The sequence below is a fragment of the Xiphophorus hellerii genome, chromosome 19, assembly GCF_003331165.1.
Source record: "Xiphophorus hellerii strain 12219 chromosome 19, Xiphophorus_hellerii-4.1, whole genome shotgun sequence".
Classification (NCBI taxonomy): Eukaryota; Metazoa; Chordata; class Actinopteri; order Cyprinodontiformes; family Poeciliidae; genus Xiphophorus; species Xiphophorus hellerii.
This window is the reverse complement of record NC_045690.1, coordinates 12,955,198-12,978,363: the sequence shown is the minus strand read 5'-3', so window position 1 is coordinate 12,978,363 and position 23,166 is coordinate 12,955,198. Positions and strand designations below refer to the sequence as shown.

Sequence of the window (23,166 nt, the reverse complement as noted above, 5' to 3'; positions counted from 1 at the left end):
TCCTTTGCAAGTTATAGAGAAACTTGTTTTTGCTTCTGGGGCATTGGCAAGATGCTACCACTATCATACTTCCCAGTTAATATGATGTTCTTATGTTTTAAAGCCTCACAATAACTCCTTAAAACATGCTTTTTGCTATTGTGGCCAAATACATCAAATCTTTGCTTCATCATACTAATCCACATTAAATATTTGACTTGCCCTGCAAATACTTATGCTTAAAGTTGTTAATTTTGGAACAGCCAGGCATCTCTAACTGTCTGCACCTTCTCAGTCCATACTGTTAAGCTCACTTTACATCCCTGCTGAAGAAACCTTTTAGTTGTAGGTCTGTTTTACTGCCAGAGATACAAGTGCATTGCTCAAACTTGATTGAACAATGACAATAGGGGGGTACCTTCTAAAATTTCACCTCGAATCAACAGCTTGCTGGTTGAAAATTGGACACTTGGATAGTCTGACAAACATACCCAAACAGTATCAAAACTTGTTCTGAAAAAGCAGACTAACAACGCCAACAATCAACTTACTATAAGACATAATGTATGTATGAATAACAGGCTCTGTGTGCATAAGAAATCCCACAATGAACACAAACATGCGTACCAAATTCTGGTAGCTGTGTGTTGCATCCACAATTACTCTAAGATACTGATCAGGAGTGCAAATGGGAATTCAATATGCCTCTATGACAAACCTAAAGAGCACATGTGTGGAAATTAACCGTTTTTGAAAAATAAATACTTAATTTTTGGCTCAGACTAAGCGAAAAATGTTTTGTAAAGATGCCTTTAAGTGTTGATTTAAAAATGCCAGATGTGTTAAAACGATAAATGTAATTGGAACATTGCAAATGAGGCATCTTTCAATTATCTACTGCATTAAACACATGAAGAATTATTTTGCTTCTGGAGTCTCGTATAAAGGATGTGGAAAAAGTAAACACAAATAAACACAGAACATAAATTGACCGTTTTTCTCCATATGAGCGGAAGTAAAGTCAGTAACAGCTGCTTTTTCTGTCTCTCGAGCCACACGCGATAGGATTATATCTCCAGATTTTCTGACTTTTCCTTTCATTACTTCCCGTTCGGTAATATCGCGTGATTTGCTAGACGGCGTGTGAAGCTCCCGGATGCTATGTCCAAGGCAACAAAAGCGCCTCAACTTATCTAATTATCATGCGTTTAAAACGAAAACCATTTATGTAGACAAAATCTAAACTTAGGTACACGTTGTCCGTGTGTGGTTGTGTCGCTAACAACAGGAAATAGCTCAGAGTTCAGTCTAAAATGCTTGGCTCTAAATGTGGAGGCATGCTAAGTGTTACTGCTAGCTAAGCAACACACGGCTGACATCTTCCTGGATTTTACAGCGCATAAAAATGTTTGCGAAACAGAATGGCGGCTGGATACTGACCGGGACTACGGTCGCCTTCGTAACGGCAGTGTATATACCCTGTGTGCAGAGGACTGTACCCGGAGGAGACTCAGGTTGGTGCTACCGGGCTAACTCGTGCTGCTGAGGTCACGTGGCTTTGTTGTTGTTTTTCGGCGGCAGCCAATAGAGCTGCGCCTTGTTGAGATGGTGCTGTCCATGGTGCTGCAGGTACATTGATTCAAACAGTAGATCTGTCATGAAGATCTCTAAACTAAACTTGTTAATCTACAGTTATAAAGAAAAAGCCAAGCAACATTAAAACAATATAGATTATTGAAAGTTTGAGTGTTAAAATCGTTTTATTAATGTCTGATAATTAATTTGAAAAATTTAAGTGCTATTAGGTTAAAATGCAATAAAATTCTCTTTCAGCGTTTACAGCATTAGGTTATATTAAAAGGGTTGTATGTGAAATGTTTAAGAGTTGTATATCAAAACAAACAATTTAATGTATACTTCAAAATATAAGGCAGCTGCACTGTTTAGAAAAGCTCACATTTTGTTTACATTGAAGCTAGAAAATTGTGACTAAAAGGACAAAACAATTGCTGATAGTAAAACAATGTTAATTAGTTATACAATGTTCATTCAACGGAAAATATTTAGTCAATATGTTGATATTTAGTGGTATACACAAAATAAAAGCCAAGTACATGGCTTGTAAAAGTCCTTTTATCCATCCAATAGATCAGGTTCATTATTGTAGAATATATTTTTTATCTTAAAAACAGATACAGAAATTTTTACTTATCTCTAGGTAAATTAAGCATTATATTGTTGAACCTAATCTAGAACAGTAAGCATCTGCTGTATTATAAATACAACAAAAAAGTAGACCAGTAGAACATTAATAAAAATTAATGTTAATTTTTATATGTACTTTACATTAGCTACAGAAGTTCTTGAAGCTGCGACCCACAACAGCAAATAAAATCTATATTTTTGTGGGTATGATGCAACGAGACTGGTGCAAAGACAAATGTGCTGCTGTTTTGGGACTCATTGTCCTGTTTTGACCATGTTTGGATCAAACTTCAGCTATCCTGATATTATGGGTTTATACTTTCTCTCAAACGTGATGCTGTGCATTTTGAGCAAACATGTTGTTTTGATTCAGATGCAGACCAGACATCATGTTACCATATTGTTTTTAGAGGGAAGTGGCTTCCTCCCTTGATCTTTTATAAAAATCTGTTTGTTTTTTTTTGGATGAATTTCAGCATTTTACATGCTAACTGTGTAACACCAATTACATGCTAACTGGTGTTACACCTTTCTAATTGTGCAGCCTGACACAGAGTACTTGGTTTTCTGTGATTTCTCTTTGGTTGGTGCAGAAATGTTGCTTCTCTTGGGTCATTCTAATGTCATTCCTCCTTTGCATTGTGTTGCTGCAGAAAGTGACTAAGTGTCAAATCTCCTGCTTTCCTTCAGGTGATCATTGTAATTAAGATGAATTAATTGAATGTATTTGACTAACTGCTAGTTTATGGTTTAAATCCAACAAAAGTAGCAAGGATGAAGTTAGTTTTTGCACTTGCGGTTAGATTTAAACCTTAAGGTGAGATCAGTTTTACTATGTCCTGATGTGTAAAATCCTAAAATTGAAAGATGATGTAATTTATATTTATTGTCCCTATAACTAAATATTTCAGCTAAAACATGACACTTGTGACATCAACAGAGACACATTCTGTAATGGAAATATATTTATTTAATTTGCAACTCTGTTGCGTCTCACTCAGATGCCTCATACAATTAATTTATTTAGGAGTGATAGCAAGGTTACAAACTTATAAATGTGGACTTGGAGGCGTGAAGGCTCTACTTGTTAGGTGTGCACTGCTCAGCTGCAGAAGGGAAAGCGTTTCTCGAGAATGAAAGGATAAGGAAAGCTCGACCACATAAAAAAGAGCTGAGGAGAGGAGCGGGCAATTGGAGCGCTGAGTAGCCCTGCTGGTTGTGCTGCTGTCTAGCAGGGTCTTTGAAAAAACGGCCAGCCCCTTCTCCACAGTGTTTAGGGACGGTGCAGGATGCCCGCTCTGATAGTGCCAGCTGAACACCCTTCCGAATTCTCCAGGTCTCCGTCTCTGTGTCCTAATCTCTTTAGGTGTGATGTGCCCTGGAGAGGCTTGAGCGCAGCCCCGTGGGTACGCTGTTGTCTAGGAATGTGAAGTGTGGAAATGATGGGGATTATGGGAAGACTGATGTGGGTGCCCATGCTCCACAATCACAAAGACTTTTGGCACCCGTGCTGCATCCCTGTAGACTCAATATTTTCCCTTTTTAGTACTGGGGCTGCAGAACCGCATCTCTGTGGCACTGAGATGAATGTTTTGGCTTAGTGCTAGTTTCTGTGCTGAATGGGGTAAAAGTGTGCCACTACTGCGGGAAAATGAGTGAAATTGAGAAACTGATGAAGGATGAGAAAGTGTGATGTGGAATGATGGCTGGTAGCTGGCGGCTGATGCCAGGTGAAACTGAGCTGTAAAAACATTTAAGCCGTGCAGGTGGAGGAGTTCTGACTTCATGGTCCATTAGACTGATAAGTGTTTGGGCTCCTCGTGTGGCAGAATTTTAGGCATCGTAATTCGCTGTATCGACAGGGTTGCAAAATAGCAACCAGTGCCATCTGAAATTCAGCCATTCTGCTCTAAAATGGAGGTCTGTTGTGGACGATGTTGTTGCTCTGCACATGTTTATTTGTGATATGTAAACACACTTGCCGCTGCTTGCATTTGAAATAATCATTTATGTTTTTATGGCGCTTTGGAAAAGTATTTCTACCCCTTGAACTTTTTCTCATTGTGTCAGGTTACAACTACAAACTTCAATGAGGTTTGGTATGATTTTAAATAATTGCAAAGTGAAAGGAATATTCTGGATGGTTTGGAATATTTTTCATAAATAAAAATCATAAAAGGTGTTGATGACCTTTGTTTATGAGGTCAATAATGAGTAAAACCTTTGTTTCACTACAACTACAGGTGTAGATACCAGCTTTGGACATCTAGACACTGACATTTTTGCGGTGGCAAATAGCTGGAGATGAGTCTAAATCTGCGGTTTAGAGATTATACACAATTATTATCTTTTTCTTGTGAGGAAAATAATTGTTTTTGATTCTTTTTGTAATTAAAAAGGAAAAACTCAAATTAATATTTTTTCCAAATCTAAAAAACAGAATTTTGAAACTTTTTTTCCACTAAAGTTTCATAAAAACAATAATAAATTATGTGTTTACATTTCAAAATATGAATGAATGCAAATATTTTACTGTTAAGCTGTAAAGTTGTGCAGCTTGTTCTTGAGAAGTCTACCCTGGTGATGCATAATTTTCCTTTCTTAGAGCAGTATTTATTTTGTAAGGTTCAGTTTGCAATATTAGTTCCCTTCAATTCTTAACATCTTCCCTTTCTGCTAAAGAAAATCATTCCTACAGCATGACACTGCCACCACCATGTTTTGTTAGTGGGTGGTTGATTCAGGAACTGCCAAAACAGCCTTTGTGCTAAAAATTACTCCCAGGCAGACTTTATTTTCTAACTAGGTGACTTCTGACTGCTTATACATGCTGAATACATATGCATGCCACACTTTTCAAATTTTTATTTAACCCCTCCAAAAAATAACATGTAAACGTCCTTCCACCTCATTTACCTACTACTTAGTGCTGGTCTGTCACATAAAATTTCAATAATAATACATTGACATTTGTGGTTTTACATTTCTCTGTTTTGGTAACTTTGAGAACTAGTTTGACTCCTAAATCTTGAGTAAACGTCACCTACATGCTTTCTAAATTTTAAAGGAAACAAAACATCACTCTCACTGGATAAATGTGACGAGAAGAGGACTTTCCCTGGAGCACCAGTAGAGGGAGCCATCTTGATCCCCCAAGCATTTATCAATGTCATTTAATCTGAACCAAATTTCAATTTCCATGAGTGGGAGATGCAAACATTGGGTGAGAAATCAGTATAATTTGAAACGCTCTGGGTGTATTCTGGCACAAATGGGTTTGCGCCCAGATACATTAAAGCTGCCTCAAATAGCTTTTAGGGGTTTTCTTTTCACTTTGTGCGGCGCCTCACACAGAGCTTGTCAGAAAACTGCGCAGCCGGCTCCTTTTTTTTTTTAAGCTTACCTCATTCTGTGACTGTCACCGACGTAGCCTTTTCTGTTTGTGCCCAACGGACTAAAGGAGACACTAAGACACTGGGAGTGTGGGAGCGGCAGAGAGGCACATTGAACGGTGAAAGAAAGGAAGAAGGGAAGGGACCCTGATGCACGGGGAGGATGGAAGTGGAAGCATTATTCTCAGATCTGCATATGTGTCTTTGTGTGACAGGGCATTGGAGAGGGAGTCTCATGGTTTGCGCGTGTGTTTATATCTGCGTGTGTGTGTGTGTGCAGAAGAAGGGAGGGTGGCATCAGGGGAGACGCGCAAGATGAAGAGAATGAGCGTGCCGCTTAAGAAATGTCACACTGGGAAGATTTGCAGGTTTTGATCCTGGCAAATTAATGCAAAACCCCAGTGCAAGTATTTGATTTGGGAAAACTTTGGGAGCAGACTTGTCTCTTAATAATAATTATTGGGTTTACATTAATTTCCTTCCCTTCTTCCTTCCACAGGAGAGCTGATCACCACCGCATGTGAGCTGGGGGTAAGTATTAGCCGTATTGTTTAATCAATTCACTCATTAACTCTTATAAGCATTAGGGAAGTTTAATTAAGCATGGGCAGAAAGCAGATTAATTTACTTTCAGTCCACAGGTTTTTCCCCCTGCTTTTCTATACACTTATTTTACTAAGTTGCAAGTAGAGAATGCTATAATTTGCAACCCGTTTTTCAAATCCAATTAAAGTCAATGGTAAGGCGATGGCTTTTGTAGGCTTTGCCTTATGTACGGTATAAGGCTTATTATATCCACCCCTCTTTTTTGTGTGTGTGTGTAAGCCGCAAAGAATGAACTAAATCGGGTTAACAGTTATAATAAGTTTTATTATTTAATAAAGTTTATTACGCCGCTGTGATCCTTTTAGGGAGGCTGTGTCGGTGTCACTATGCCAGTAATCCTGTGGTTAGTGCTGCAGTCCGTGTGGCCTGCCTGTCTGCCGTTCAGGCCTCCCCAGGGCCTCGCAGGCTGTCCCTTTGCCCCAAGCTGCCGGAGCCCCCTCTCATGGTCCCCAGAGCTGCAGAGATCTGCTTCCATTTGCTCCAACAGTGGCCTTTAGCTGCACGTCTCTACACTTAGATCAGTTGTTTAGCTCTTCTTTCATCCTTCAAACAATCCCCCATTATGCCTTTTTTTATTTCTTTAGATGCATCTTCAAGTCTGTGCCATCTTTTTATGTTCACTCAGATTTATTCCCTTTTTCACAGCTGAAATTACCCACCAAGACTTCTCCTTGTTTGAGGTGACTGTGGCAGCAGTCACTTTTTCACCTTTCAGCTCTGTGCTCATTTGTGAGGAGCTGTCCTTTCTCCCTGCCTGCACGGCTTGTGTTATCAGTGCCAGGGAATGAGCCTGTGTTTAATGACTGAGCCTTTATCTGGGTGGAGGAGACTTAGCGGCTAATTGCTGTGATTGCCGAGATCCCCCAGGCGAGAGCGACTGCGGCTCTTAGGTGGCTCGGGGGCTGAGGCTGTTGAGCACCACGTGCTTCATCACGGGCCCAGGGGAGCTGTGTTGTCCTTGGGAAGAGGCCAGAAGAAGCAGGAGGAGATGTGCGCTGTAGTAGTAAAGTCAGCAGCCGTCATACCAAGCTAGTTTTTCTTTATTTCTGTTGTATATGACTGCATTATCTATAAAGGATTGCTAGTTCAACATACAGTGCCTTATAACGTATTCATACCCCTTGAACTTCTTGACATTTTGTCACGTTAAACCACAATAGATGTGATAGACCACATGTGTCAAACTCAAGGTCTGTGGGCCAAATCTGGCCTGCTATAACTGGAACTGTTCTTTCTGGAAAATTGTCTTCTTTTCTACTCAAGCTAATCTGACTGAGCTTGAGCTGTTTTGATGAAAGATTTTGTCATTTCGTTCTCAGGTGGCTCATCCTCCAGGATATCCAGTCTTCACACTCTTGGCCCGTTTGTCTATGTATCTGCTGCCCTGGTTGTCTCCAGCTCACAGTGTCAACCTTATGTGCAGCCTTCTAGGAGCTGCAGCTTGTGGTTGTTTCACTCTGACAGTCTGCAGGTATGAAAATACATACTTAACTGCTCTATGGTTTTTTCATCACTGTACATTGATTTTATTTTGGGGTTTTTTTTAACCTCAGAGTAAATGTATTCCTTGTCTTTTTGAGTAAATTTTACAATTTCTGAATATTTTTGGAGTTCTTCCTTTAAAGAGAAGGTATCTTGGATTCTACATATTTACAAATCTAATTTTTACTTCATATCACAATATCTATTCTTTCTAAATTACATCTGTACAATTAACTTATTATTATGCAGTTTCCTATAAGACATCCATAGAACTAGATTCATCTTTAGCAAAACAACCAAAAGCAAAATCTTTTCCTGTTCGATATAGTCAATTGTAGAAATACAAACATCTCATCCATCCAATCATGTTTAATCTGCAGTCCTGCTAACGCATCCCTTAACAGTATGCCAGCAGATCCTCAGTGGATTTTGTTGTGGACCTTGTCGAACACATGCAAAAGCCTCTCCACGGCATGATGCTGCCACCACTCTGTTTTCTGTTGGGAATGGTGTGTGTGGAGCGATGTGCATTATTGCTTTTCCAAAAGTCTAACTCAGATCTCATTTGAGCAGAGCACCTTCTTCCACATGTTTGGTTTAAATGAAGCTTTTTATAGTTTTCTTTATACAGTGGTATTTTATCACTAATGTTTGTTGTCCTGATCATTATTTTTTTCTGTGTGGTCAATTGCATTTAGATAAGATAAGATAAGATTTATTTGTCATTGTCATCAACAGATTACAACGAGATTGAGATTTCAGTTTATAATCATTATTTACTTAAGTGGGTTGTCTGTTCTGAGAAACAAATTTGGTTTTTGATTTTGTTGACTAATTTGGTGACTTTTGAGGCTGATTTCATTTTGGGTTGTTATATTAAAGGAAGCTTAATACAAATGTCACATTTTCACATTTTTATTTGAGAAGATACAAAAAAGTTTCCTGAATCTTTTTTCAAAGCGTTGTAAAGTACACTTTAGCCAGTTCTGAACGGAAGCGTCATCTCAACATTTCTCTGCTTACTTTTGATGCCGTCTGTAACATGGAGCAGTATTTTTAGGTCCTGACTGACATGCAGTGGCATCCCTGATCCTCTGTTCAGTATTCAGCAGCAGAACCCAGCCGCCCTCTTTCCTCCCACCGCCCTTCCCTGCCTGTTTACCCATCAACCACCCGTCGTGATGGTGCGTGTGTGTGTATGTATATCACAATTATGGTGCCCTGCAGCCCCGCCCCCCCCTGACGTCCCATGTTCCCCTGCCCCAGTGCTGCCCAGCATGCTCCCAATCCTGACATGGCACGATTTCTAATCTCCACCTTCTTGCCTCCAGTGTCTGAGGGGAGCAGGATCACTAACCGTGCTCCTCCCTCTCGCCTCTGTTTAGCCACCTCTCCCCTCACTCAACCGTGAAGACAGGTTACAGTCTCTGCATTGTCATCTACCCACCATGCAGCTTCGCCTGCATGCTGACTCCATCATGTAAGGAGCATCTGATTTGTTTGCGTTTGTTGTGCATCTTTTTTCCTCCTTGTGGTTGGCCTTACATCACCCTTATGCGCATCACAGTCATTTTCCACATTGCATTGTTGGTGGTGGCTCAGTGTGACCATTTTACTTTTTTGTCCCAGTTGATGCAAACCGAAACATTTCCAGTCTTCCACGTCTAATTTGCTTCTTTCGTGATGGGAGCATGATGTAACTTCTGCGAGTATGCAGCAGGAGGGCAAACGAAGATGAAATTGTGACAGTGCCAGATGTGTGGTGCTTTGCCTATAAGTGTGTTTGTCAGCAAAAAGCAAGGCTATGACACAAAATAGGGAGCCTTTCAGTTCAGACTTCACCAGCAATCTTCTATTTACTTTAAAAGAAGAACAATGCATTCTGACCACTTTCATTGCAATTTTATTTTGGACTGAAACAATTAATTGATTATTAAAACAATCATCTGCTAATTTAGTACTTGATTCATTTTCAACGGTAGTATACAGACTCAAAAAAGGTCATTTGCTGAATAAAAACATGTTTAGAACAGTAAGTAGGCCAAAACTGTAGAAAAGAAACCTTTTGCATGTATTTACAATAAGTATATTTATAATATATTTATTATATATTTATTGTAAATACAGAGAAAACATGTTTTCTCTGTAAATATGTTTTATTCAAAACTTCACAGATAGCATAGCATTAGCTTAACTTGGTCATTGCATTTTAGGTAATAAAAAGTATTTTTTCTTATTTAAAAAGAAATTTAATTGGTTTATTTGCATCTTTTAATGTATTTTTGAAAAATCTGTGGAATGTGACAATTTTATATTTGATTACTCGTCAGAATAATCAATAGAATAACTGACTCCAAAAAATGCATTTATTGCAATATTGCAGCGAGTTGGAGTACTGTTTTTTTTTTATTCCATTGGCAGAAAACATGTCAGGGTGATGTTTAGCTTTCTGCATGTAGCCTTATTGTAATCTCTGAGGATTTAGATTCAGTTATGGATTATATTCCAATAAATGGTCATTATGAGGAGCTAAAACCATACCCTCCACTCAACCCGGTTCAGTGGAATAGAGAAGAGCCAGAGCAAAGTCTCATCACATAAGCTGAAGTGAGAATGTATAATCTATGCTTTCAATTTGGAAAAATAAGCTTAAAAAGCTTTAGTTATTATCTGTCCAGGACCTATTTAGGTTGGGCTATGATTCTGTGGAACATTTTGTGTAGCAAGGGAGTTATTGACAGGTCCAGAAGAATGGTCAAATGCACTTTTGCAGAAAACCAGTTACTTTTAGAGTTCCTTTGCTGTCTGGAAAACTGCAGGCTTTATTTAAGCATTAAGAAGGAGCTACAACCTAACAACCAGCTGTAATGAATTCTTACATTTATACTTTCAAAATGGACTGACGCGACTGAGAACTCTGGAAATTTGAGTCTGGAAAACTAACTAGTTTTGACATAATGGACCCCTGTATTCTGGATGAATCCAGAATTTTAAAATTGGTTCAGTTTCTGTCAGTAAACTCTGCTTTGACCTTTTCTTCATTAGAAAAATGACCAGCTGATCATTCTTTGACAAATTCTCTGAGTCTTTTCCCTCAGTAATTAGATTCAGAAACATTATTTTTGTCTCTTTCTATTACATTTTATGCAGTTTTTCTTCAGCTCAGAAATATACCCAACCTCAATCAAACGATTGTGTCGTGTGATTATGTTCAGATGGGAAGAAATATTGAAATTAATGTGGGTACTTGTTGGCAGTTTCCATCAAATGATAAATTTGTAAGACCTTGAAATTTGTCTGGAATACACCCAACATGGCAAGCCTTTGATGTATCAGTTTAAATTAGTTGGCCAGATTGCCGTGGTTAATGTGGAGGGAATGTAAGTTGATAGGCTCGGAAGCCAATTCTCTCTCTTGCATAAGTTTAAATGCAGCATTTTAGCCTTCCTTTGATTTGTCAATTACAGCCCTCTTGGCTCGATCATGCGGTTTGATTGCCAAATTGCATGTCTTTTTATGTTTTCACACCGCGGCCTGACAAGCCTTTGAGGATGCCGGACGTAATGATAATCACCATTGATTGCACTCAGAGTTTTCACGGAGGAAATGTTGGGTGAAGTGCCACAGGTCTCAGCCGTGAGTTTGTGGAGGAATGCACCCTTCGTAGCGGGATAATCCAGACAGCTCCATATTACGCACTCTCTTTCATTTCACAGTTTATCTGCCAAAGCTGCTCTGAATCTCTGCTACCTGAGAGGAATCTCTTTCCGTTCCTGAGCTTATCCTGAGAAACCCGGAGCGGGTGCGTTAAGAGCTGACAGCCATCATATCGGGAAATAAAAATACGCAAAAAAAACACTCAGTCATCAGCACATTTGGTTTGATCACTTGATTACATAACAGACCTGCGGAAGCAAACACGTCTGACCTCTCTTTCCCTCCAGAGAGAGCCCATGTGGCACAGCTGATGCCTCAGTGGACAGGAGAATGGGTTTTCAGCCATCTCGTGCTCCTTATAAGGACCTTCACCATATGGTCAGGATGGCACGTTTTCTCCTCGCTCAGGTGGGCTGTTTTTCCACAGGAGTAAGGTGTATCGTGTTGGTGAGAACAGCTGAATAGGTTTGTTTTGTTAGATGCCTTTCTCACCTCTCCCTGCAGGTGACCAGGCTGCCCCTCCTTCTCACATCTGCTGCGCTCGGGTGAAATCTTTATCCCAAGCAGACATAAGAAAATGAGTTTTTCTAAAGATGCACTGAGAGATAAAGGCTGATTTCCAGTTACTGGTTTTGTAAAATCCACATCCGACATGGATTTTAGGAAGTTCCTTTTTAAAAACTATTTAAGGTAACCTCTGATGCTTCCCTGAACGGGTTAGAAGAGGTCAATGGGCTAAACCAAACATGTTAATGACATTTTATGTACAAAGTCATTCTTGATGATGAGATTTTACTGTTATTTTGAGCTCTTTCCAGAATGAGCTATTTTAGGGCCTTTTGTCACTTTTAATCCAAATAAGTGGCTTCTGCCTTAAGTCACCATTTACACTCGCATGTGAAAATGGCTGCAAATAGATGCTCAATAATACAACCGTACATCTTTGAAAAGCAGAAGTAGAGCTTCCTGCACAACCAACAAGAATGCAGCAAGTTGTTTCTGAATAGTAACTCAACAACAAAACACTTGTCTTTTCCAGCAGCCATTCTACAGCACATACAGCAATAAAACCATCTGACCAAATGTGCTGGAGCTCAGCTGGGGTTGCTAGGTAACTGCTCAGTGACCATCGAATGTGACAAATTTTTTTCCAATCTTTTATTCTATGTTAATTAAATTAATTTGTCACATCACACCACATATTAAAACCTCATAACATATATTTATGCAAACATTTTTAAAAATCTTTTTGTATAAATTGAAGTGTCAAAAATACAATTGTTTTGTTTACAGTAATATAAAAAATATCTTCCAAAAACGGCTCAGGAGTTAAAATCTACAAATACAGGACAGTTTCCTTTCTAGAAGCTTCTTGCAGCTTTTGTGCTTCCTTCCTATACTGGAAATAGCTAAACGTTTGTGTTTTAGAGGGAACAACTTTTACACAAAAAAAGTTGTTGCCTCAGTAACAACTTCTACACAAAAGAGCGCTGTGGAACCTGTTCATATGGTACATTCACTGTCTGAAAAAAAGCCTGGATCTTTAGCTTTCAACCAGGTGATCGCTGATCTGGGTCGGCAGAGCACAACCCCTGCTGATTCCAGTCACTGTGCATTTCCAGAATCCCCCTGCCCCCCAAGCCCTCTGGACCCTTTTGTTTTCTTTCTGCTGTATCTCATGTGTCATATTGTAGTCCAACAGACCTCCTCTGCTCTCCCCATCCTCAGCATGACCAATGGTTCCCCCAGGACTTATCCTCTAATACAGTTAAACAGATGTCTAATGAAGATGTTATTTCCTCATTACTGGCTACGGCGTGAGGATAGAGCTGAGGGGTGGCGGAGAGGAGGGCTAGATAGGCAGCAGAATACAGTAGCGGTTTAATATTCCTTTCGCCCGTGGGCCTGAGATTGTGTCTGTCTCGGACGTCAATATTACATTCCTCGCCCACCACAGGCTGCCTTAATAAGGCACCAGGCACAGAGACAGATCAGACTCGGCAATTACAATTCACCCAGAATTAGTTAATGGAATCTATACAGCAACATTTATATATTGCTGGTGTGTGCCTAATGACTTTGTTGGAAAAAGCAGCAATAGAAATGGTATTCAGGGAATTGCATAAACAGGAGGGTTTCTCTAAATTGTTTTTTTTCTTTTATTCCCATAATTTTTGTGTGTGGGGTGGAGATTAAGATGGCATTCTGGGAGAAATTGTCATGTCAGTGGCTGTATTGTTTGTGGAGAATTGTGGTGATTAATTTTACATGCACTTGTAGCTCAGGGGGGCTCTCCTGGAAGGAGCCCGGGACCCTCGTTTATCCTTCAGCCTTACATTTGCACACAGGATGGAAGAAGGAATGCAGGGATTGGCTCCAGGATCTACGATTGGTGAAAAATGTGTTAAATAACAGATTCTAGGAAAAATGTTTTGAATTGGCAAAAATATTTATATTGTTAGGTTAATTTTACATATTTATATATTCATGTTCAATATATTGTATTTAAGTACTGCAGAAAAAAAAATCCTTTGTTATTTCAGTAATATATCAGTGACCTGTTATCTGTGAGGAAATATTTTAAATCTACATCAAAAGTCAGGGTTTAAGTTTAGTTAAATAACAGATCTGCAAACAACTTCTTGCTGTCCTAAAGGAACACACAGTAAGTATCAATGAGAGCAACAAAAATATGAGTAAAATAATATTATAATTAAATCATAGATAAAAGGTGAAATTAAATTAAAGGCACATTACTATGGATAAATAAATATGCAAGTATAATATCAAGAACAGCTCCTATCACCAGCCATTGTAAAGTAGTTTTTTTAAGGTAGGTGGACGACAAACCTATCAATGCCATCAAGAAAATAATCTGTTTTATTTTCATTGAGGCTCAGCATTTATATTTAGTCCCCGATTTAACAGCTTTGTACAATAGAGTGTCTTCTCATTTGTTTGCTATCCACTAAGCAATAAGAAGAGATGTTATACAGTATACATCATAAAGATTAACTCTAGAGTTAATCTTTATGATGATTAACTGGCCTAACATAAGCTGGCCTAACATAGAACCTTGAAGAACCCCATAATGTAATTGAACTACTGTTGAAGAGTACTGATACAGGTGGCAATTAACTAGTTGACAGTTAAAGGTAAACCTCTAAAAAAAAAAACTGTAAATACTCAGCTGCTGTTGAAACACGTTTCCCATCTAGAAGTATATATTATGTTTTGTGTCATCTCTCACTTGAAGTAGAGATAAATATTATGGTAAATGTTTAAATTTTAAATTTCTAAAACCAAAAAGTAAATGTAATAAAAATTTAAAAAATGTGTGGACCATTTCTTTGAGTATAAGTTTTACTTTATTTATGTTTTTCTTCTGACAATAACTCAAATTGTTCAAAAGAAATAAATGAAAATAAATGAATTAAGAACTCACTATAGTTCTCCTTAAAAGAAGTATGAGTTCTTTTTAGAAGACTCAATATATATGTAGCTACTCATTGTTAATAAGAGTGTATAATGGTGTTATATACATGTACCAGTTCATCATTCAATAATGACAAACTGACACTTTGCAGTATTTGATTTAGCCCAGCCTTTGATTTCATGACATACATTATCATTTAAATGTTTGTCTATCTTGCTTGGCTTTGAAACTTCAAAGCAGTACATCACACACTTACCCTTCATATAATAGCTGCTAAGTACCCTGGCTGGGGTCCTGGCCAGAGGGGAGCCCCCGGGGTGTGTGAGCGAGGGCCAGCTGGAAACCTCGGCCTCAGCCTGAGCTGGCCACCTCCTCTCCGGGGCTTTCTACCCTCTTCAGGAATGTGTGATTCCTTTCCAGCGCTGCCACTACTCAGTTAGAGAGCAGCGCAGCTCTGATCCACAGTAGCACAGCTGTGGTATTGTCTGCTCCCCTGGGTGGTGTGTGACAGCGGCTTGCTTGGCCAGCTCCATTGTAAATCCTCATTCACTACAGAGTGCTGGTGTAGGCTTTTTGTATGCTGTTATTTAGCCGACGATTGATGCTGGCGCCCGTCCGCCCGATGTTGTAGAACGGAGTGAGTAAACATGCAGGTTTCATTTGGTTCTTCAAGGTGATTATTCAGAGATTTTCTTGCATCCTTGAGGGGAAGTAAAAAGTATATATTTTTTTGCAATCCTTTTGTTTCGTTTTAAGTGTAATTTACAACACTTCAAAAAATTTTTTAATTGAATCCTTTCATTTAGGTTTTTTAAACTTAGCAACATATCTAATTCTATTTTTGATGACAGTCAAATTTATCACTGAAAAATGTATGTATTTCAGTTTTAGAAGCCAGTTTTGTGATCTATAGATTCATTACACATAGTAATGAGTGTTCAAGTGTTTATGTTAATTTTGATGATCACAATGTATTGCTAATGAGAAAAAAAATCTCATAAAATTAGAATATTACATAAGGCCAATAAAAAATATCTATAATTCAAAATTATGTTCTGGTCTCCTCAATCATGGAAAATACTGCTGGCTTGACAGAGGGTAAGCTACAAAAGGTAACTGCTGTTCTTACATTTTTAGAGCCAAGAATTTTGATGGAAAGTTTAGTGGAAGGAAATCCATGATAGAACAAATTGCACCAGCAACAGAGATTGAGGCTCCCTCAAACTGGCTGCTTATCTAGTTAGCTATTTTTTTTAATTTTTGCATCTATGTTGGGTAGGTTTAAATTTATTGACTGTTTGCTGGACAACATTTGTCTTCTTCACTGGCTTACTTCTTGCCAACCTATACAATGTTATGTGCATTCTGTGCAAAAAAAGCTTGGTACTACTACAATGTAAAATATGCAATTTTCTCTTGTACATTTCAGTCGTGAAACAGGTCTTAAATGTTTTTCATATTAGTCTTTAAAAGGTCTTAAAAAGCCTTAAATATGAGTTGATGAAACCCTGTTTTTTTGTCTTGGTTTTATGCAATATTCACATCAAAATAACAGAAATAAATACTTAAAATATATCTCTCATTAGGCTTTGAATTTATTTGCTGTATGAGTTTCTCATTGTTGACTGTTGTCACTTTCCTGCTGAGTCTCAACCAGCCCATTGTCACTGAGCAGCAGCCTGCTCTGCACCGACTGCTGATAACAGGGAACACGGCCATGCCCATGTCAGGATGTGTCCTGTTCATACCCAAGAAGACCCGGGAGGACCCAGCCTGCAGGAGTGAGCTGTGGAAATGCCCAGGAGGCTGACTGGGACCCAGGTGGTCCTGCTCACACAGACAGGTCATTACAAGCTGCTCTGTACTCACATCACTGCACTCCTAATGACTGACAAGATCCACCAGAGAGATTTGTTGGGCATTTAAGAGAAGAAAGAAGGTGAAAACAGGACTGAGTGTGATGGAAAATGTGGCCATCAGACGAACTTCAGAAGCAGGGGCAGACTTTGTTTAATAGCCACATTGCTGGACCCCCCATGACTACCCTGCACCCTGTGCTATACCCCTAAACCAGCCCCCACCCCCGCTAAGTCCATGTGCTGTGGGTTAATTGTCATGCAGTGAGGTAAAATTATGGGTGCGGGAGGTCTCTGCACCTCAACAAAAGTCCCCGTCTGCTCCCCTCCCTCGCGCTGCCACCCTTCTTCATCCTTCCTGCAAGTTACAACTAATTCCTGGAGCGGTGCAGCGAGAAAGACGCTGCTATCTCTTATTAAGACCCACGACTCGACATCCCATCCCCCCTTTTAAGTGCACACACTCTCACATATACTGTACAGTCTCATTCAGAGAACACAGAGGGAAAATAGTAGAGGGTGGGTGAGAAAATGGGAAGTAGTCAGCAAGCTGGAGTTTTTTTCCCTACCCTTCTCTCGCTCTCCCTTTCCTTTTTTCCCTGATTTGCCGTGCTTTCCTCAGAAAGCTCCATTGTTCCCCTAGCCTAAGTCTCATCAGGCCTTTTGTGACTGACTATCACAGCGGCAGGCAGAGAGCTGGAAATGTATAAATGGTATCATGCCTTGTGATTAATGGCGGTGCTTATGAGTCAGGTCTGATAACGGGCCTGCTCTCTACTCAATTTCAGATACCGTTAATGGAATCTGTCTTCTGCGATTGTAATGTGAGAGCGCCTAATTTGCTATGGAGCTTGAAGCTGTCACCGGCAAGGGATTGTGGGGTCATAAGGGACCTGGCAGCCGTTTGGCCTGCAGCTTGTATCTGCGGTGCTGAATAGAGCAGCTCTCTGCCTGTCAGTTAGCTGATAGGCTGATGAGGACTCTAAGCCACTCCACACAATAGTGGAAAGGGCCATACTGCCTGACTTCCCTAATTGTCGAGCCTGTTCATATTTCAGAGCCAGCATGCTGGGGACTGGGCTGCTTTTTTTCTTTCCTTTCTTTCCCTTCTCTCGTCATGAACTTTTTTTCTTTCCTTTTCCTGTATTTCATCCTACATCCCGCACGCTGTCTCCCCCCTTTAATGCACACTTTTCTGCACTATTTTGTCCCCTTAATTTCTCCCCCCTCTCTCTGTCTCTCATAGTAGTAAGTGTTGGGTCTTAGCATATGACAGATTATCCCAAGTTTGCTTCAATTACCGCAGAGGAGATGGGAACGGCACAGGAGAGGAGGGAAGGGAAAACTTTTGTGCGTACATTATATTTAAGAAGCGGAGGATAAAGTGCTATCTCCACCACGGTGGTTTCTCTGTTTGAGATCAACCGGCTGCTGGGAACGAAGTTCTGATGAATTACCTCATTTCACAGCGAGTGTGTGTGTGTTTTTTTTTTGAAGGTCTGGTCCGAGAAGCAAAAATTGGGCAGAAGGAAGATTATCGCTGGTTCCTAAATTAGTCTGAAAGAAGTAGGAGCTTATTTCACCGGAAAATTTGTATGCAGTTTGAAGTTGCTGACTTTGTTGTTTTTATTTTACTTTTTTACACAGTGGTTCAGCATAACTTAAATCTGTAGGAAATTAAACTAAAGTAGGGCTACACGGCCAATTTTTCCTGGTTAAATTGTGTAAAATCTGTTTTTTTAAAAACTTTCTGTTAAAGCATCAAACCTAAAAACTCCCTCCTTTTCAACCTATGAATGCATCAACCAGCAGCATGTACTTCAGTGCGCTTTTTTGACTTTAAAATTAGAGATGTGTATTTTGATGCATAAATCTAGATAATCTTATAATGTCTTCATTTTCTGTTGTATTTGAAAGATGACACCCAGTAGAATGGTAATTAGCCAAAAAAGTCCAATGGCTGCAACTCTATTATAAAGATGTGTAGCTTGTAGAATTGTCTAATAATGATATCTTTAATAGATATTTTAGTTTGTGAGGATAAAATATTTTTCACAAAGGTATGACGAAATATATTTATATGTATATTAAAGAAAACTTTTGCCATAAAAATATTTCAACTTATTTCTACTCATTTCGTACAAATAATCTGTCACTTTTTTATAGATTGTCACTTTCAATAACATCCTAAGTATTCTTAGCTAGCTGACAACACTGTTTTGTAATCCTGCTTATTATTGTGTTTTCTATTATAAGTCTTCACAGAAGATCCTGTTTAGTGTTTTTCTATGAGTCAGTGTGTTTTAATATACCAGTATTCTGACAACTCTTACAAGTGCAGAATGTTCTTCATAACTATTATTTATGCACTCAGTAACCATCTGGTGTTCTTTTTCTGCTTATTGAACAGACCACACCTATATCTGCCACTCACATTCTTCAGTGAAGTATTTGTTACTGAGGGAATAAAGTTTGAGGTGTTCAAAATAATGTCAAGGGAAGCAACAAGACGTGAGATCCTTCTAATATAGATAATGATCGTTTACTTCAGAAAGCATAAAAAAAAACAACAAAAAAACAACTTTTAATCCTGTTAATCACAGTTCTGCCTAAAATTGGTCAAAGCCTTACAAAATACAAGATCAAAAATTAGCCAAGAAACTCTCATATGTGCATGTCTAAAAAATTAATTAAAGGCCCTTCTTCATTGTTAGGTTGACAGGTCCTGGACCCGGTGCGGTCCTGGCTGGAGGACTGTTCGCTGTGTCCAGGCTCAGCTGGCAGTGGTCGATGGTGGCAGAAGTCTTCACCCTCAACAACCTTTTCGTCGGCGCTCTCTTCTTCTTGACGGCCAGCTTCCACTGTGCTGAAAACTCCTGGCAGAGGACGAAGGTAGTCCTATCAAACTCATCCTTACTAATCTGTCATCTTCCTTTTCTTTAGGTGTTAGATGTTAAACTGACATTGGTGAAATGTTGCGATTGTTTTTTTCAGATTGCGCATTGGGGCGCATTTTGCTGTGGCCTGGGGCTGTGCAATCAACACACTCTGGTCATGTATGTGCTGATCATCATTCCCTGGGTCCTTTACCGACTCTTTACTCTAAAGGTAAAACTACTCTTACATACATACAGTAAACAAACAATATTTGTGAATACTTCAAAAATAGTATTCATTTTCCAATTTAAACAGGAGCTGTCTTTTTTGGGCCTTGTATCTCTGGGATTTTGTTTCATCGCTGGTTTTTTCCCGTACATCTACCTACCCATCTCATCCTACCTCAACAGCGCCCGCTGGAGCTGGGGGGACCAAACTACCGTTTCCGGTTTGCTGACTCATCTACTGAGGGCAGAGTATGGGACATTTAGCCTTGTACGTGCTGGTTTTTGGATCTGCACATCATGTTTTAAAAAAGAAACTTCTTGTTCTTGTTGTAGTATCTGGATATTTTTGCCCTTTATGGTTTTTATCTATACTTTTCTGTGTTTTATAGGCAAACACAGAGACCTCTGTGAGTCTGAGCTCAATGCTGCAGTGAGTTTATCAACATTACCCTAATTATCAAGTATCTTAGTATGTAACTGATGTGATTTTTACTTTTATTTCCAGCATGTTAATGTTCCTACTAAATAGTACTTACTACAAAATGGGAACCCTGTCTTCTCCTTGAATTTTCAATGTTCAAATTAGTTGACACTCTAGTGTTGCAACAGAACAATGATCCTAGACACACATCCACACTGATTTTGGAACAAATAAACTCTTAGAATACAGCCAAAGCTACAGTCAAGTGGTTTGGTTCAAACTCTGACCTTATTGCAGTAGAGAATATGTTTACTTTATGTTTTTTTTTATCACATAAAATCCCAATAATATGTCACTTGTAATAGTAAAGTGACAAAAAGTGGCACAGATCAATGCCAATGAAAGTTTTTACAAGTTATTTCAAGTTCATGTATAGATATTTTATAATCACAGTCATTGTAGAAAATTGTTATGCTTAAAATTCACATTTTGCATCGTTCTATATATACACATGGCTAAATGTTTATTAACATTTTTCTGGTTCATGTGCAGAGTCTGTGTGAATTTGACTTGTGTTTGTAAGATGGAGCAAAAGAGAAACTGTAAAAAGTGTTGGCTTTGATCTCAGACACACTGAGAGCACATTTAGTTTCTGAAGATGGAGGACGCAGCCACTCAATGCTTTATGGTTATGGTGGTTTACTCAGGTTTAACTGCAGACACGCCAATCTTCCGAGAGAGAGCCAAGAGTCCCTTCTTCCTTCGCCGCTCAGTCTGGCAGCTTTTGTTCTTCCTGTTCCACTCTCTCCCATCAAAGAGCTGAACCTGCTTACGGGGCCAAAAACGCTGTGTTCTGTTTCTCTTGCAGTTTGAACTGATCACTCAGCTCTGGTGGTGAACCGTGACAAGCTGTGATGACAAACACTGCAGCAGAGCTGGAGAAATTTTATTTTTTTTCCCCCTACCAATAAACATCCTCTTTTTGCTCTTCGCTACCGGTACAGTCTTCCCTCTGCTGCTATTTTTCTTCAACTGATGGGACATGAGAGGGTGTGTGGGGGGGTTGCATGTTCATCTTAGGACCCCCCCCCATCACCAGACCCCCCTCTGCCTGCCACCCACCCTTTCCCATCACCCCTGCTGCTTGATGGACATGCACACCTTCAATATGGGGGAAAGAGACGAACATGACAGGCATGTCGCTGCGGAGACGTAAACCCGCCGGAGACGTTGACACACACTCACACACACACACCCACCACCACATCACACACAGCGTTCATTGGGAGATATAGAGACTCAATAAGCTGTCAAATAGAGATGGGTATTAAGGAAGAGGCAGGGAACTATCTCTCTGCACTGAGCAAGCGCTTTGTGAATGACAGGCGCTGTGAGGAGAGGACAGGGTTGCCGGGGACGGATGACACAGTCATTCGTATCTGTCAATCCGATTGAAAGAGGAAGCACACAGTCCAGGGAGTTTGTTTTCACACGGTTTGATAATTGCTGTCCTTGACTTTAGTATCATGAAGGGTAATTGAGCTTGTCTTTGGTGTCCATCATATGCTACATATCCGTATATGTGTGTTCTGTGTGTGCAGGGCCCAGCTGGACCACTGCCTGGCGGATCTCTCTCCTCCTGTTTTGGTTCTGGCAGGAATAGGCCTTCTCTTCTCCTTGTGGGACAGGTAGAATGAGCAAAATGGCAGCACACAACACACAACGCTCAGCAGCCACTTCTCAATGAAAAAAAATATAATCCCCTGCAGTGAAAGATGGCTAACAAAACCACTGACAAAACGCTGATCCTGAAAAAGGAGAACACAAAACGGGGCTGAGGCACCTCGCTGTCAGGCTGTCACGACGCTCCTCATTCAGATTGAGAGGGGTTGATATTTATTTAGGATTTTCAAATGTGTCTGTGTGGCAGTAAGTCACTGTGTGTGTGGGGGGGTGGGTGTGTGTGTATGTGTGGGTCGTTGGGATCCAGTAATTTATTACAGTGGTGGCTTTGCTGGGGTCTGTGGGGTGGTACTGATAAAAGCCCGGTGCTGCCCTGAAGCTCTGCAGGGTACCAGCCGTTTTCAGCTTCCCCCTGAGGTGCACTTTAATAAACCACACACACACAAACAAATGAAGAAGACCAAGGTCAACCTTTGGCGTGCCAAAGGGGAAGCATTGCAAATTTTAGTTTGTACTGTGTTACGCACCAAAAGTCGTTTTGCAAATAATTGTTTTTTTAACTCTGTATAGATATAAGGAAATTATGATTAAAGATTATGATTAAGTATTATGTATTCTCCTGGATCATAGTACCATTTTATAGCACAGTCAAGCAACTATGTTTCCTTCAGTTGTTATAAAATGCTATACAGTATACATAAAATATGACTTAAAAGAAATTTGATTTTGTAATTTAATGCCTTAAAAACCCCTGCTCTTTCAGGAGCGTTACACTGAGACATAGCTCATATAATTTGCAGATCCACAGTTCTTGGCAGGTATTTGCTAATTGCTGCTGACTAGTCTGAAGGATCTGAGTGGGGATGTGGTGGGAGAGGACTGCTCTATGAGGTGGAAGCTTCGAAACTGCACCTCTGAGGAGGAGCTGTGTCTCAAAGGCGGTGCAAGGTCCGCTCAGGTGTTTGGCACAGCTGAATGGTTGCCATAGGAGATTAAAGGATTTCTCAAACAGACATAAAAGAATCAAGGCAACTCTCCAAGTATGTTTTTGATGAGGGAATAGCATTATAACATGGTGCAAAGCTCAAAAAAGTAAATTTTGCATAATTCTGCCCCTTTAAAAGTAGTTTAATGTATAAAACACCATCAACATCTAGTTGCTGGGGAGCGTGGTCTTACTGAGAAGATTCTTTTCAGGTTCAGATAATGACTTGTTTTAGCCATGAGAGCAACATGTGTTTTTTTTTTTTAGTAATCTAAGTATATTTTACAGCTTTGTGATTCAGAGGCTGGCGGCAGCTCTTTATGACTCATTAGGAAATCAATCATGCACCTCTCAGGTTGC

At 39.7% G+C, this 23,166-nt stretch overlaps 1 protein-coding gene across 5 annotated transcripts in view; it reads left to right on the top strand.

The window, feature by feature from the left end:
* The first annotated feature begins 1,099 nt into the window (after positions 1-1,099).
* The window catches only part of tmem260 (transmembrane protein 260), a 30,899-nt gene continuing 8,832 nt past the window's right edge, over positions 1,100-23,166 (top strand). The window contains exons 1-8 of one of the 5 annotated variants that reach the window (XM_032547813.1): positions 1,100-1,493; positions 6,076-6,107; positions 7,502-7,653; positions 19,328-19,505; positions 19,608-19,721; positions 19,806-19,985; positions 20,107-20,147; positions 21,740-21,826. In XM_032547813.1, coding sequence (XP_032403704.1) covers positions 1,385-1,493; positions 6,076-6,107; positions 7,502-7,653; positions 19,328-19,505; positions 19,608-19,721; positions 19,806-19,985; positions 20,107-20,147; positions 21,740-21,826 — 893 coding nt within the window. In that variant the 5' untranslated portion in view covers positions 1,100-1,384. Of the gene's footprint in view, positions 1,494-6,075; positions 6,108-7,501; positions 7,654-11,380; positions 11,467-11,608; positions 11,730-14,728; positions 16,601-19,327; positions 19,506-19,607; positions 19,722-19,805; positions 19,986-20,106; positions 20,148-21,739; positions 21,827-23,166 lie in introns of those variants that run through there. The other 4 variants (XM_032547815.1, XM_032547814.1, XM_032547816.1 and 1 more) reach the window with 4 other exon arrangements.